The 16,478-nt window shown below is 49.4% G+C and overlaps 2 protein-coding genes across 9 annotated transcripts in view; both read left to right on the top strand.

Annotated features, from left to right (window-relative positions):
* The first annotated feature begins 114 nt into the window (after window positions 1-114).
* kiaa0586 (KIAA0586 ortholog) overlaps window positions 115-16,478 on the top strand; it is a 38,209-nt gene continuing 21,845 nt past the window's right edge. For 7 of the 8 annotated variants that reach the window (XR_014731871.1, XM_084678521.1, XM_084678514.1 and 4 more), the window contains exons 1-9: window positions 201-971; window positions 1,058-1,125; window positions 1,242-1,305; window positions 1,449-1,518; window positions 1,666-1,951; window positions 2,260-2,499; window positions 2,588-2,771; window positions 2,864-3,160; window positions 6,458-6,590. Coding sequence is in view for 7 of the 8 variants with exons in the window: in XM_084678521.1 (XP_084534647.1) it covers window positions 626-971; window positions 1,058-1,125; window positions 1,242-1,305; window positions 1,449-1,518; window positions 1,666-1,951; window positions 2,260-2,499; window positions 2,588-2,771; window positions 2,864-3,160; window positions 6,458-6,590 (1,688 nt within the window). In the remaining variant the exon portion in view is untranslated. The other variant, XM_084678548.1, reaches the window with a different exon arrangement.
* Window positions 8,683-12,224, top strand: irf2bpl (interferon regulatory factor 2 binding protein-like). The gene has a single exon (XM_084678558.1). It carries the CDS (start codon window positions 9,530-9,532, stop codon window positions 11,534-11,536), a length of 2,007 nt encoding a protein of 668 aa, XP_084534684.1. The 5' UTR covers window positions 8,683-9,529; the 3' UTR covers window positions 11,537-12,224.

Below are 16,478 nucleotides of genomic sequence, written 5' to 3'. Positions count from 1 at the left end.
CAAATAAAATTTAAAAACATTAATACAGCTACTGAAAAGCTCGAAGTTATTTATAGAAAGTACTTACAATAAACATAAGTTATAAATCCGGTGTACTTGCATACACCATCCGATGTAATACAAGTCGGGTTTATGTACAGTTCCATAATGTACCCGTTGCTCTTGCCGATTGCTTGCCTAAAGAGCACCAATTGGTGAGATTTGGCACTTGTCTTAATATTAGTTATTGCTTCATTATTCATGGTTTAATTTCTTGTTTCTTCGTTGTATCGCTGCAGCATTTTTAATGCTGCAATCATGTGTCAGCAGATGGCGACATTGAGATAGAGAGTTTATTCTTTTCTACTCCTCAACCCACAGTATCTACGGAAGCTAGCCTGTTGTCAGCAACAGTTGCTGTGAACGTTTTGGTTGAGCTTGAGTTGTTGTTATCTGGCTAGTTATATACAGCCATATACTTAGCACTACTGTTGTAGAAAGGTTGTTTTCGGGTACTATTTGGATCATGTTATTGTGTGACACTGGAACTTGTAAGAAGAATTTAGCGAGTCATCTCCCTCCGATATGAAGCGGGAAGTTTAAAAAAACGCCTGCTACGTTGCTGTCATTCTAGCTAACGCTAAACATGGCTCAAACTGTTTTTAGTTCGAACGAACAACTAAACTTTGCAAGTCATACAAATCTCGATGACTCGTCTTTAAGCTCTGATGCCGGGGACATTTTAATTCGTTCTACTAGAATAATCTTTCCCGAAAGAACAAATGTTCGCGATTTAGGGTCGACTTCAACCAGCTATAACAAACCAGACAACGTTCAGATTACGGCGAATAAACTGCGCAGTACTACTCAACATGTAACAGATGAGGTTCAAAAGTCGAGGCGGTCTAAGAAGCAAGAGTACGTCCATGTCCCTCCCGCACTGAGAGCTAACCTACAGTCCTGTTCCCCATCAGCCCCAGTGTCACTTTCAGGTAATCCCTAGACAGTTACATGCTATAAATACTTCATTGTCTGTATATTATGTTGGAGAATATTGCAACTACCCCTTGTGTTACAGACGGATGTAAAGTGCCAAAAGGTCATGCAGTGATAAAAACTTCGACCGAAACACGAAAAAACAAGCAGGTTTGTCATGAGCCATGGTGATATATTTAGTTGTACACCTTTATTTATTTAGTTGTCATATACATACATTGTCATCTCTTTTTTAATAATTGCAAATTACTTGCTTGTTTTACAAGCCTCACAAAGATGGGAAAGGGACACATCAGTCATCTGTTCAGATCAAGCCTAGTGGAGATGAGGGTAAGAGTTTAGTTATAGTTATGCCGACCTCAGCAATAGTCCTGTGGAAGCTAAAGCAATTACTGATCAGCTATTTCTCATTAAGTTGTCCTAGTACAGCATTTTCCTTTACGTAAGGATCTATACTAACTACATGTTTGCAGGCCATGAGGTTGTGATATCCCGCTATGCTGCTGGAGGGAAGGGGGCCATAATGGCTGCCCTCAAACAGAGGTGTGTACACCAGACCATCACTAAAGATAACACTTCAAGTCGATAAACAACTTCAAAAAGCAGAAAAATCCAACTCATTTCTACAGGCCAGCCAAGCTGTTTGAGTCAGTTAAGTTAAGAAGAACAGTTAAGTTTATCTTCTTTCAGGTCTCAGAGTGCCCCCTTGAGGAGGGAGGTGAAGGTGCAGCTGCTGGGGCAAAGGTCTGCTGTCCAGAGCCCTGAGTTTCAGACTGTGACTCCCATCTTTGGTAACCAGGGCCCAGGTCTGATGCTGGATATCCAGCCTGGTACTCTGCCTTACGGAGACCAGGGGTGTCAGAGCTCACAGCCCCAACGTGGGTCTCTCCTCTTGGGGGACCAGGGATCATCAGCTGCCTGTACTGCAGCGGTGGTCACGGCTGCTACCATCGCTGCCACTGCTCCTCTCCTCAAGGTACTGCAGCTGCTGTGAACACGGTGAACAGAACTAGAACCAATGAATGCATAGCTAATAAAATGCACATTTGTTTGACCCGTTAGAAATGCATGGAATCCTGTTTGGACTGTACATTCTACTATTTTTCCCCATTGTTTGTGTGTGTGCTTGTGTGTCCGTATGTGTGTGTGTGTGTGTGCTTGTGTGTCCGTATGTGTGTGTGTGTGTGTGTGCTTGTGTGTCCGTATGTGTGTGTGTGTGTGTGCTTGTGTGTCCGTATGTGTGTGTGTGTGTGCTGGTGTGTGTCCGTGTGTGTGTGTGTCCAGGCTCAGAGTGAAATGGAGCTTCGTGTGTCCCAAATGTCCGAGGGTCTGAGGACGCTGCTGGAGGCTGACAGACTTCCAGGCCAGTCCCTGGAGCGCAGAGCGGGGAGGGATGCCAGTGGAAGCAGGGAGGGGAGCCAGACCCAAGACCGTGTCGCCCAGCTGGAGCAGCAGCTCAGCTCCCTGACCCAGCAGCGACTGCAGCACCTGGAGCTGATCCAGAACCAGCAGATGGGACTGCAGGCAAGAGGACTCTCCTCCCCTCTCCTCATTCCTTCTGTACTCTGCTCTTCTCTCAACTTCACCAACTCAGTGTCTCTCATCCAATTAGAGCCGTCTTTTGGAGTCTGCTCTCAGCGTTGTGACTGGCCACGCCTCTGTGCCAGCTGCCCCCCCGCTGCGCCCTGACTCTTCATCTGTACTAGCTGCTGGTCTGCCACCTGGACTGTCAGGGTCTCAGCCTGTAGGCCACTCTCAGACTCATTTGACGGTGGTTGACCTGTCTACTGATATAGGTAGAGTAACAGAGTAGTGGACGATGAGATCTCATGTCCACTGGAGTTTTAGATGGAGGAGTGCTGTAGACTGACGGTCTCTTTTCTTCCAGCCCAGCCCAGCCAGAGGACAGGAGCTGGAGGAGGCCCGAGCACCCCGGAGACCCCTGCCCCCCGCAGAGTGATCCCCAAACCCACACACTGGAGCTCCAGCACACTGGACACCCACAACCCCCAATCCAGCACTCGGAACGCCCAAAAGCTCCCAACCAGGACCCAGAAGTCTACACACCCTAGCTCTAGAACCCATGGTGGATCTGGGACCATCCAGAACACCACCAGGCCTGGACCAGCCAAACATAATCCAAGATCAGGCTCCAAACCACAGAGAACTCCCAGCACAACCCCAGGTCAGTTAATGAAGCCAAGAGTTGGCTTGTCCTTTCTGATACAGGATACTCAGTGTTCCCTTCCATATTAGTGATGATTTGAATGTACTAGAGTAGAAGGACATCTGTCTCAAAGCTTTGTAATTCGCCAAAAATGACACCAGATTGCCTCAGATATCCATGCACGTGATTGCTGTAGTTTTTTCTTTCCACCAGGGGGCAGTAGCGTCACTGAGATCAGTAAAAAGGTTTAGGAGAGGCAGATGGCACAAAACAGACATACCCTTGAACCAAACAAGACCACACCGCTGGCACTGCAGTTCAATATCCATAATACTGACAAACTGATCTGAAATGCGCAGTTGTTGGTAACATGTCTAGTTCAACAGCTCTGAGTGTCCTGATTGGCTCATGTCATTTTCACAAGAATGTGTCAGAAAAGTGGACTGGATGGGGACCCCTCAGTTAGTGGAAACTAAATCCCATCCCCTCCTATCATGGGAATAATCAGTGGTTATATCAGCTGTTGAATCAGGCTCTCTCCCACTCCTACTATCTGCTAAACAAAAATACTACCGTGGCTTTGTCATAATACGAGAGTCTCTTTTCCAGGTAGTCTGCCAGACTGATAGCCACACTCTTATCACCCATCGCTGAATGGTACACACAGTTTTATAGTTACAGCGTTCCAATCCCCTTAAGATCTTCTGGTCCGATCAGTGCTCATCTCCGGAACACACTGAGTGACGGGCCGGGGGACAATCTCCCCTCTAAATCTAATCTGCCTCTTCTCCAGAGTAGTCCTGACTGGCCAGGGCCAGCCAATCTCCCACGGAAACCTGGAATTGGCTTCTCAGGTGCAGTGGCCTCTGTCCCCATGGTGATTGATGTGTGGGTGATAATTGTGGCCTGCAATGCACCACTGTGTGTGTGTGTATTTGTTTGGTGTATGTGGAATGTGTGTGTGTGTGAGGAGGTTGTGTGCGAGTGTCTTAACAAGGACGATGATTGGAAAAGGCTTTAGATTTGACGCCCTCTCTTTTCTGTAGGTCTTGCCAGGCCTGCAGTCCAGACCCAGGGACATGGAGCCTGGCTATCAGGCCTGGTGCAGCCCAGTCTGGTACTAGGGGTCTGACTGGCATATCAGGAATATCCTACTGCAGAGACAATGCTAAGAATAAGATAAGGCAAGACAGATAGGCTAACGCTTCTCACTGATAAACACATTAGGTGTGAGTGAGATGTTTCTGTGGAGTTTTTTGTTGTTGTCTCGATTGGGGCTGTGAGTGTGTGTGTGTGTGCGCGTCTGTGTGTGTTGTCATTCTGCTGTGTAAGATGTCTGAGGTGGCACCATTTTGTAGCTGCCTGTCTGCCTGCATGGTGCCGCTTGTGCCTCGGAAAAGCTGGTTGTCATGGCAACCAAGCTATTTCTACCCTCAGCTTCCATCTCTCTCTCTCCTATTATATTATCTCGCGCTCTCTCCCACCCCCCCCCCCTCCCCACTCTCTCATTGACAGTTTACTATTTTTAGTGTCTTTGTCTCTGAAGCCCGGCGATGTTGTCAAGTTAGACCCCGGGTCTGAGACGAACATTAAGGGCAGTTACAAAGCCTCTTTGTCACGCTGGTCAGCACACCGACCTGCAGTACTCCGTCATGATGTCATCACCAACCCCGGAGGTGACGCGCTACCGGTCACAAGGTCGCTCTGGATCAGAGGTTTCCCTTGTGGCCGGTCAGATCTGGATGGTCAGAGCCCTAAGGCCATGAACGGCTGTTGGGTTACCTGCATTCCTGTTGTCCCTTGCCTTCTCTATGGGAGCGTTCTGTGAGCAAAACAGACCGTTTCGTCGTCGTCGTCGTCGTGTTCCCATTTCAGGCAGCGCCCTGGCTCCGTGTGGCTCTGGGGGGGGGGGGGGGGGGGGGGGGGGCTGGTAACTGGAGCGACATTAGGTTTATCAACGCGACAGACTTAGACCGTGTTCCAGGATTGGGGTTGCATCATTTTCAGCTCAATCGATTCATGCCCAAAATATCATTTTCATGATTGCAGGCCACTTATTTTCACAGAGTTTGAACACAATCTTAAAAAAAAGGTCTTTTTTTAGTTTTGTTTTCTATTTAATCTCACTACCTGAGTGAGCTGAGTGCCCTGTGCAGCCACCGCCTGTGTCCCCAGGCCCTCGTCACAGACTCCTGTGAGCATGGGCGTATCTAGCCCTATTTTGGGGGGGGGGGGCCTAAAAGTTTCATTAGCCCCCCCCCAAACCAATATTTAAAAAAAAACAAATAACTTTTACTTTGTTTTTTTTCTTTCATATTTTAAATCTGAATTTGTTCATTTCTCTTCCTAAAACCCACAAGAGTACACTATTTAAAAGGATATTTAAAAAAAAATCTTCTGGGGAACATGCCCCCAGACCCCCCTAGTTTTGCTGGGTCACAGGAAAAATAATAGGTTTTATCTCGGGGCTTAGCCCCCCTAAAAGTGGAAGCCTAGATTTACCCCTGCCTGTGAGCCCCCTCCATGCCCTGCTCGCACTGAGCTTTTCCTGTTTGGAGGATGTGATGTCATCTCACAGTATTTCATCATCACTCATCCATGCTGGGAGTGCTACTGAGGCTACACATGCACGCACGCACGCACACACACACACACGTGTCTGTCAATTGAGGTCTAACGTTGATGAATGACACTGCCTTTAGACTACCAGTTTTCAGAGACAGAGAAGGGGGGGGGGGGTTCTCCTCCCCCATACTACAGGAGATCACATGAGGTAATAGCTTTCCAGCTCATCTGCATAATGGCTCAGCATCAGTAGGCTGCTGCTGACCTCTCGGTGGCTTTGCTCCGCTGTTTGCCAAATGTAATGCAACCTTCATACCAGATAATAGAAATAATTACTGTCAATGATTTGGTCACGCAGGGTAAAAGGGTCTCTATATAGTAGAGATGTGTCCCTATGTGGAATGGCCTTTACAGACAGCATCACTAATGACATCTGACTCCAGGCCGTTGGATCTGAACCCCCTCCTCCTTGGTTGTGATGCAGGACTGCTGTGCCACCTGACGGTGTGTGTGCCAGGGGGTGAACATGGCATGGTCGCAGTGCCCTGGAGCGATGCCCTTTGGAGTTGAAATGGCAGACTGTATTATTAGATAGTGGCCTTAAACCCGCTATAGCTAACTAGGTCTGACCTCGGACAGCGGTCAGCAGGAGGGTGGTGTGTGTTTGTGTGTGTGTGTGCGTGGGGAGACAAAGTACGCCACGCTGAAAGGTAAAGGTGTGTGTGTGGTCTATGTGTTTGTCCCCGACAGGAAGTGGTAGACTCCCGGAGGCCATCCATGACGACCGCCGCAGCGGCAGCTGTACAGCACGGACCGGAGCCATGTCCGCCGCGGTTGCCGTGGCAACACCCCAAGACGGTGACGGGCCACCAGAGCAATTCAGGTAAAGGAGAGAGAGAGAGAGAAAGGAAAGAGAGAGAGAGAGACAAGCGTTGGTGTTCATACCCCCTCAGTGCAGCCTGTCCAGTAAGGGTGTCTGTACAAGGTAGGTCTGTGCTCCCCCCAGCATGAGGAACGGAGCAGCAGACATGCTGTGGAGCCACGAGAGCCAGCATCAACAGGAGCTACTGGGTCTTTCACCTCACAGTCCAATCCCAGCTGAACGTGTGTGTGGGGGTGTGTGTGTGGGTGTGTGTGTGTGCGCGTGTGTGTGTGTGTGCGCGTGTGTGTGTGTGTGCGCGTGTGGGGGTGTGCGTGTGGGGGTGTGTGTGTGCGCGTGTGGGGGTGTGCGTGCGCGCCTGTCAAGAGAATGCGTCTGTGTCGACGGGTACAATATTTGCATAATTGCATACAGAGAGAAAGGCAGAGATGGTAATTCACAGGACCCGCTCCTCTCCTCCTCCCCTTCCTCTACCTCATCTCATCCTCCCTTCTCCTCCCTCCCCCTCCTCCCCTGCCCACGCCCGCTCGCCCCAGCAGCTCTTCTTTGCCGTCGTCTCCATGGCAACGACGACAGCATTTATCAGGCCCATCTGAGAGTGAATCTGCATGCCCCTGGCATCGTGCCAGCGTCGGCAATGAAAGAGCACTTTGAACCGCTGCCAAGTTGGGGAGAGGAGGAGGAGGGGGGGTGGGGGGTCTGTCAGGCCTGCTTAATGTTGGCAGTTTTGTACTTGGCAAGCCTCACCTTTTTCCCAGAATCCATCTGGCTGGCTGGGTGCCAGGCTCTTAGCGGAAGCTAAAAATTAACCCCTACGGTTGACTGGGGAAGCTGGAAATTTTCCACATGGAAAGAGGGAAGACAGGCAGAGGATTTAAGAGAGGAGGAGAGAGACAAACACGGTCAGGTTCTTGGCTGTTCTGTACATATGAGGGGCTTTAAGGACAGCTATGTACTGGAGCTTTTCAGCATTGAAGGGAGAGAGAGAGAGGGATGGAGGGAGAGATGTCCCCAGGCAGAACACATCTCTGTTTTTGCTCTGCTTCTCCTCTCCCCAGCAGGCTGGGGGCTCCGTCGCTGTGTACAGCTGTGCTCTTCAAATCAAATCCAGCCATCGCAGGGGCATGTGACATGCCCCTCTCCAAAGCCTTTCTGGCGTTTTCATTTGGTGTGTTGATGGTGGTCACACCGCCGGAGGAGAGATCTGCCTCGGCTGGTCTCTGCTTCCTACCACCACTGCCTCCGGCACAGATAAACAACAAACATCGATCTGTTGTCCTTCCCATCCAACCCAGCCTGTCAGTCTTTCACCATTTGCTGATTACCTTCCGCAGATTTATGCGTTACACATGAGAGGACATTCAGAAGCGTTCAGTGTGCGTGATTTGGATCTATATGCTGACACGATCTGTTGACTTCTCTCTGTGTGCCCCTTATAAGACCACTGTTCCCGGTTCCAGGCTACATAATACCAAATGCATCCACAATGTGTGTAAGAGGGTTTAAGTTTCCAAGAGCTTGTTGCTGATTGTGTGTTGAAAGGCACATTGGGCTGGAGCACGGCCAGCCTGGCCTGGTGTCTCTCTGCTGGGTGGACACACTGCGGCTCTGTCTGTGGTATGTGCAGACTGCAGTAAACCCCTTTGCTCTGCGCCGCCGCTTCCCAATTTTTCTCCCTGTCCTTGCGTTCCGTCTCTTACTCCTACACGCGTGCACGTGCTGCGCATCTGTTCTGTGGCACAAATGTTTGCTCTCGTTTTCACATTCTCTAAATCCCAGGCACCAGAACACATGTATATGCTATTTAACTCTCTGACAGACACGCACAATCTTGCATTTTCTTTTTTTCTTTTTTATGTTCTGCCTTTTCCTGTCTGTCTCTTTCCTTCTTTAGAGCTATCGTCCTCTCACTCACACACACGCACGGTCGCTCTCTCTCACACACACATTCACAGACACACACAACATGCGATCTGTTTCTGTCGTTGTTTCAGAGTGTGGCTGTAGCTCCAGGCTAGGCTGGGCTGGGCTGAGGGCGGGCAGAGTAGTGGGGGTAGGGCTGTCCTGCTGGGCTCTGGGGTAAACAAGCAGTAGGTCGGGGAACCCAGCCTCAAAGGGCTCCCTGCTACGGCTGGAGACTGCAGACTGCTCTCACGCGCCTTTTGACACCAGACTTTAAAATCAATGGAATTGGTTTCAGGTCAATTGCTTCAAAAATAAGTGTTTTTCATTCACAATATGAAGCTAAATGCATTGTTATTCTCAAATGGTAATTATTTTGGGATACAAATGTTGGACTACATATATATTGTGGCTCAATAAATTGTTTCGTTTTTCTCCTTATTTTATATAAAAACAATTGCTGACAAAGGCAAAAGTGCGAGTAGTCGACACGCATAGTTAATTCTCACTTTGGCTGGTATCAGGCACGTTTTGCAGTGTGAAACCTCCTCCGTGGTTCGTCCAGCCTACTGCCAGTTCTGTACAAATCGTAGGCTATACTGTTCTCTGCTCAACATCGTGCGCCTATTTCAGTCCATTCAGAAGATTGCGGGGAGAGAGGGAGTGGTTTGAGGCTCGTGCGTTTGGAGAGCAACAAGTGGCATGTCATTTGTTTCAAAGGAACTGCGGAACGTGGTGCATACGTCACCGCTCCAGCCAGGTGGCATTCCAAGCAGGGAGAGGAGCGAAGACGTGGAGGCACAATCAACATTCCCAATCAGAATCCTAGTCAGGATGTAAGGCGCGCGTAAAGCAAATCTCAGTCAAGCAAGATCGAGCGAACACCGTGCGCTACTGGCACCGAAAGAGGAAGATACGTTCAAGATTGCTTTTGTGTTTGGACGCCAAAACTCAAGGACTTAAAAAAAAAAAGAAAAAAAAAAACATTTTACAAACAAGTGATCTGGGTATACAGAAAGACCACGGGGAGGACATTCAACATGTCTTCTTCACAAGTATCTTCATCCCGGAGACAGTCGTGCTACCTCTGCGACCTTCCCCGCATGCCCTGGGCTATGATTTGGGATTTTACCGAGGCAGTATGTAGAGGCTGTGTGAATTACGAAGGCGCGGACCGGATCGAGTTTGTTATCGAAACGGCAAGGCACCTCAAACGTGCTCATGGTTTCCAGGAGGGGAGATCCCCCGGTCCACCGCCTCCGCCTACCGTGAAGACCCAGGCGGCTATTTCGACTAAAGAGACGGTGCAGCATAACCATGTGGACGGACCGTCTAAACAGCAGCCCTCCGGTATGGATCGCTACTCCCTGAGCAGCGACAGACCGCGCTTCGACTACTCCGGTATTGGCGCGCACACCAGCAGGCTCCCCAACGGACTGAGCGGTCCAAATGGCTTCCCTAAACCAGATGACGGACCTCCAGAGTTGAATCGACAGAGCCCGAACTCCCGCCGGAGCCACGGGATGGTAGCAGTCCCAGGACAAATGGCTGTGCCGCCAAACCTGCTACCCCAGACCTTGTTGAACGGACCCCCGTCATCTGCAGTCATTGCCCCGCATAGCTTGGCCAGTCGACCCCCACCGCCCTCTATCGTGGGTTCCGCTTTGTCTCTGGGTTCTCAGACCGTGTCAGACCAGGGAAAGCGACCTGGATCCGTATCCAGCACCGACCAGGAGAGAGACCTGAAGGAGAAGCAACGGAACGCCGAGGCTCTGTCTGAACTCAGTGAGAGTCTAAGGAACAGAGCAGAGGAATGGGCAAACCGACCCAAAATAGTGAGAGAGACTCTTCTTACGTTGTCTAATTGCACGCCATTTGATGTGAGGTTTAAGAAGGATCATTCTCTCGTGGGTAGAGTGTTTGCGTTCGATGCTGTGTCCAAACCTGGCATGGACTATGAGCTAAAGATATTTATTGAGTATCCCAGTGGATCTGGTAACGTGTTTTCCAGTGCATCTGGGGTGGCCAAGCAGATGTACCAAGACTGTATGAAGGACTTTGGCAGAGGTTTGTCCTCCGGGTTCAAGTATCTTGAGTATGAGAAGAAGCATGGTTCAGGGGACTGGCGACTGCTGGGAGACTTGCTACCAGAGTCTTTGCGTTTCTTTAAAGAAGTGTTAGGCGCTGAGATGTTGCCCCAGTCCTACGTTGATGCCAGCTGCCCCTTGCTGCCCACCGCGCTGGTTAGCATGCCCCGTGCCTTGCCATCAGCGAGTGCCCCGAGGACTGGAGTGCGGAAACGTAAAGCCTCTCCCGAACCGGACTCAGCTGAGGGAGCTCTCAAATTGTCGGAGGAACAACAACGGCAGCAGTGGATGGCCAGCCAGAGCGAAGCATTGAAGCTGACCATGGCTGCCGGATCGTTCGCTGCCTCCCATGGGGGACCCCCGCCCCTTGGCCCTGGCCATTCGGTTCACTCCAGTCGCGCCACACCCCCTGAATCCGCGCCCCAAAACGGACAGTCTCCTATGGCCGCGCTCATGTCTGTGGCAGACACTCTTGGCAATGCGCATTCGCCGAAGGACAACAACTCAGTGCACTCTACCACGTCAACTAGACATGGCAGCAGCAGCCCGGTTTCCCCCGCCTCTGTGTCTGGTCAGCGGCGTTTGGCCTCTCGTAATGGGGAGCTAAATATGTCTGGCGCGCCCTCTCAATCCAGTGCGCATTCTGGCATGGATCAAGTTCACGCGCAAAACATTCCAGATTCGCCCATGGCGAACAACGGACCTCTGTGTTGTACCATTTGCCACGAACGTTTAGAGGATACACATTTTGTTCAGTGCCCGTCCGTTCCTAATCATAAATTCTGCTTCCCGTGTTCACGGGAGAGCATCAAAGCGCAAGGAGCCACCGGGGAGGTGTACTGTCCCAGCGGGGAGAAGTGTCCCCTTGTTGGCTCTAACGTGCCTTGGGCGTTCATGCAAGGTGAAATAGCGACCATATTAGCTGGGGACGTGAAGGTAAAAAAAGAGAGAGACCCTTAGATGTAATGTAACTGGGTTCCTTCTAGAAAACTGAATTTTAGTCGGAACATATAAATATTATACATGTGAATATTCAAACTGACAAAATAGTCAATGTACAAAGGCGCGTTAAATTGCTGTTTTGAGTCAAAGGAACGTTACAGACGACAGTACAGTGCGTGATGTCACTTAAATTGAACGGGGATGTTGTGACGGTTGCTCGTGTTGTTTTTGGACAGCTGTGGGGAGTTAAATGTACTTGGTGATAACTGCTACAGGTGCCCTCCCCTCAACTCATGCATTTCTCATAGAACGGCCAGTTAATAGTCCTGACGAATATCCTACTGTATGTTTGTGAAATGGAACTACGTATAGAAAGATTCAAAAACAGATGTTTTTAGTAAATCATTTAACTATTCGATTTGAATAGCTTACAAATAATTCTGGGGATTTTTCATTTTACGTTAATTTTTCATTTTTATATATATTTTTTACAGCGATATATCTCATTTCTTCTTGTGACAATTTTACCGTGTATTATTCATTTCCCTTCGTCCCTGTTTTGCTATTTGACGATGCACGGGCGCAAAGATAGAGCACACCGCTGTACATGGACGTAAACTGATTGTTTATACATTTCTGTAGTAACAGATGACTTGTAAACGTGCCTTGGAGCTGAGTTAATTGTAATAAATTCCATTGATATTAACCCCTTGTGGACCTGTCAGTTTCTTCCCATACCAAGGACGTTCCATTAGCAGATGAAACGGTGTGTTACAACTGTGATCCATTGTGCCTCCAAGATCCTAAGTCATTAATGCAATTCCCTCCGTGTCTGTCGGAGACAATCAGCTGTTACCTCTTTGTTATGGCTCATTCACAGTTACAGTGGGCCTAATGGCTCAAGCACTACCATCAGTGTGTGAGAGTCTGAGTGAAAATGCTTGCACATGCTAGAGAAAGCCCAAAGGAGGCTTTCCTCAATTAGATTCCAGCAGGCTGTCATGTGACCTTCTCCCTGGTATTGTATTGGCTGAAAACACAGTGGGTGCGTGTCTGTTGCCATGAGCCAAGCGAACACTCACTTTTATCTGGGCTAGTAAGACAAAGGGACACACGCACACATGTAGTCAGTGGCACATTGCACGCTCACACACTCACACACATAGACACACACTTTGTGCAGCAAGGTAGCCTGTTGCAAACATGCATGCTACAGGGAGTGTCATATTCCCTTCTCTTCCATGCAGTGTGCTGTCGTTGCTCACACACCACCTTGTTGTCTCTGTATCGCTCACACACGTACACACAACACAGTGTGCTTCCTGGCAAGGTACCAAGGAGAACCTTGTCAGCGGACTGGCACATCCATCCATACACATTGAAAGCCCCATGACGAGCCAGACACCAGAGTTGTTGGTGTATAATGCAGGCAGCTAGTGTGTCATTCCAACAGACGCACACTCACTTCCATGTCCTGGTTGCATCATACTGGCATCTCCTACCCTACTTAGCTCCGCAACTTTTTTTTTCTTCTTCTGCCGATAGCGAAACTCAGCTTAGAACACTTTTTCCCGGCACATCAAAGTTAGGACTTCCTGTATTTATTATAGGTTTAGATTCTTCTAGGTTTAGTCGGCCACGAGGAACAGTCAAGAGAAGCAGGACCAAAGCATTTCAATGTATCTGTACTTGTTACAAATATAATAAACTTGAAACTTGCAGATAGATGGCAGCATCCAGAGGGAGATTCACATCGCTGCCATAGTCTGTATTTATATATAGCCTCTTTGTATCCTGGAGACCAGGGGCTGTATCACCCAGGGGATGGCACCAATCCTACTACTGGGGCCGGGTAATTGGTTGAGCGTCAGAGAAGGAAAGAGACTGTTGTTGGTGTCGGGTTTCACAGATTCGCTTCAATGCAAATTGGCTCGTCGGTTTAACGGCAGTTTTAAAGCAGCCGTCTGAGAATGCAGCCCCATTTCCCCCTCCTACACAGACATGCACACACACGCCATCTCTCTCTCACACACACACACACACACACACATAGAACGTCTCAACGTTCTTCTTCCTGGTCATGTGCCCTGTGTGTAGTGCTTAAATGGAGCAGACACCAGCTTAGTGAGGAGTATCAAACCTATGGAGGACGAAGAGAAGTTAGCCGCAATACCTTTTTCAGCGTTGAAATAAGAAACCAGTGTGCGCCTGCGAGCTGAAAGCCATGATTGATACTTCCCAGCACGCATGTCGTATTCCCCCGTCTCGTTTCCCTTCTGGCTGGGATCCAGCCCCTGAGCTGCCTAGATCGTCCCATGGACCAGCAGGCCTATGTACTGCTGCATTGCAGAGATTCTACACGGGAGAAGTAGCCCAACCCAGGTGCTCTGAGGCCACCAAGCACCTGGTGTGTGGTGTGTGTGTGTGTGTGTGTGTGTGTGGCGGGCCGTGTCTCCATTGTCATGCTAACGCCCAGCTCCTGGTTAAGGTGCCCTTGGCTGTCACAGCGCTCATTTGGGCTGCAGGTTACATCGTGCATGCTAAAGAACAACCCAGACACCCCCCTCTGTGGGGGAGGGTGGGGGGGCTCTCGCTCTTCCTGTTTAGAATTCACAGGAGTCCGCTTCACAAGTTCCCAGTCGTCTGAATACTAAACGCCTCTCTCTCACACACACACGCGCACCTCGCCATCTTGGCCCCTTTTAATGTGTTAAACACTGACCCGTTTTTCGGTTGCTGTCGTTTGCCATTGAAAGGTGTCGGATGGCTGAGCGGTTAAGGAATCGGGCTTGTAATCAGAAGGTTGTCGGATCGATTCCCGGCCATGCCAAATGACGTTGTGTCTTTGGGCAAGGCATGTCACCCTTCTTGGCTCAGGGGGAATGTCCCTGTACTTACTGTAAGTCTGCTAAATTACTAAATGTAATGAATACCAGGTGAGTCATTAGATAAGCTGTAGTGTGTGTGTGTGTGTGTGTGTGTGTGTGTGTGTGTGTGTGTGTGTGTGTGTGTGTGTGTGTGTGTGTGTGTGTGTGTGTGTGTGTGTGTGTGTGAGACAGGTGAGTAGGGGACCTCGTCACAGCCAGAAGGCCTGCTAAGACCGGTTTAACAACGGTTTAGTCATGGCCAAGAGAAAGACCCACGCCGAGTTTAACATCCACATTTATCGCCTTGCTGCAAGGAATCCAGCAACATCCATATAACATGTCTGTACGATACTTGCCAGATACACAGTATCTCTCTGATTCCGTGTTTAGAGCTTCAGAATAGGACAAAAGCCATTGTCGGCTTGGTTCCGGTCCAAGTCTTTTCTGCATGGCTCAGAAAGCTGCTCCGATCTAGCCTGCAGCCTGACCTAGCACCGCCTAGCCTAGCCCAGCCCAGCCCAGCCCTAAAGGACAGGAGCTGCAGCTCTCAGCTCAGTCTCAAATCACTGCAGTCTGGCTTCGCTTTCCGTCGACCAGGGAAGCCAGCCTCTGTGCCCCACTAAGCCAACCCCATCCCCCACGCACGCCTCCCCTCCCTCGCCTCCACCTTCCCGGTCAAGAGAAGTTTCCAGCGGATAAAAATACACCCATCCCTCCTCCCTTTATTCTCCCCCCTTCCCCGTGTAAAGGTTATTCTGCAGTGCCACCGTGCAGCGCGCCGTTGCCATTGGTTACCAGCCTTGTTCAAAACATCATTTATTCAGGAATGTGCGGTGGACACAAAGAAGGGAGACGGCAGCGCGGGCTTAACCCCTCGCTCGCTGGAGCATGTTTTCCCCCGGAATGGAGAACAAATTCTTTTGTGTGTTTTCATAACGGTATAATCCTTTATCCACAATGTTGTTGTTTTTTTGCAGCAGCATTTCTTTTGCATCTTGCCTTCTCTTATTTGGAATTTTAGTAACCTTGTTTTTGTTGACGTGGTCGTGTATTTCTAGAAAGATATAACTTTCACTAAATGTGGTGCCAACATGCCCATTGTCTCTCATTATACACGTTAACGTGTATGTGTAATATTCCAAAATACTGATACAAAGCACTGACAGGATTGACTTCCTGGTAACACTCTGCCACGACCTGAAATAGAGTTGTGTAATTCTTCTGCAGCAGCCTGGGCTGCCTGCCTTGTGGGGAGGTGTGTGTGTGTGTGTTTTTGAGTGAGAGAGGGAGAAAAGAGAGGAAGGAAAGGGTTATTCCCATTTTTCTCCGCCTCCCTGTCTTCCAGCCGGGCTCATTTAAAGAGGGTGATGTCAGCACTATCTCCTCCTGCCCCAGGCTTCTTCAGACACACTCACAATGTATGCAATCTCCAACATTCCTCTCGCTCTCCCCACAGCCAATCAGCTGCTCAGAGCTGCAGGCGTGTGCCACCCCCACCTCCCTCCCCCGCTCTGCAGAACCACAGTCGCTGCTGCAGAGAAGAATGGATTCTATTTCTTCTCTTTTCAGTCTTTTCTTCCCTTCCTCCTTCAGCTTATTTCCCGGAGAGCAGGAATGAGAGCGGGGGAGATGGAGGGGAGTTTATGTTGCGCTGTCTTTGAGCTGCAGTTGTTGTAATTGATTCTTTTACCTTTAGCTGTGACCTATGTTCTAGTTTTCCTAAAGCACAGGACTCGGAAGAGAGTCAAAGGTTCAGGAAACATTTTGTTTTCGTATTTCATTTATGTTCAGATTTGGACTGTTCCTCTTTTCGTACTGCAGGCATTAGGCATAATCTGTATTAATGGCTGCATTTTTGTAGCTCTGTCCTGTTTCACTAAACCTCGGGCCAGAAGTGCTGGAGCCAACATAAGTCTGCGGTCCTGGAGAGGTCGGGAGAGTTCACAGTACACCCTGTTTTATTGTGCTGCACATTTCTGTTCCTGGTCAAAAGAGAATTCTAATGAGTATTTGGGGCCGTTGCCATGGAGACGCGCTATTCACAAGTTTTCCCGCCAAGACACAAGACCTCGGGTTAGGGGTCACAGAGAGGG

This window comes from Hypomesus nipponensis, chromosome 3, assembly GCF_054491055.1.
Source record: "Hypomesus nipponensis isolate SF chromosome 3, ASM5449105v1, whole genome shotgun sequence".
Classification (NCBI taxonomy): domain Eukaryota; kingdom Metazoa; phylum Chordata; class Actinopteri; order Osmeriformes; family Osmeridae; genus Hypomesus; species Hypomesus nipponensis.
Note: the sequence above shows the minus strand (reverse complement) of the source record. Positions and strands in the feature narration are given on the sequence as shown.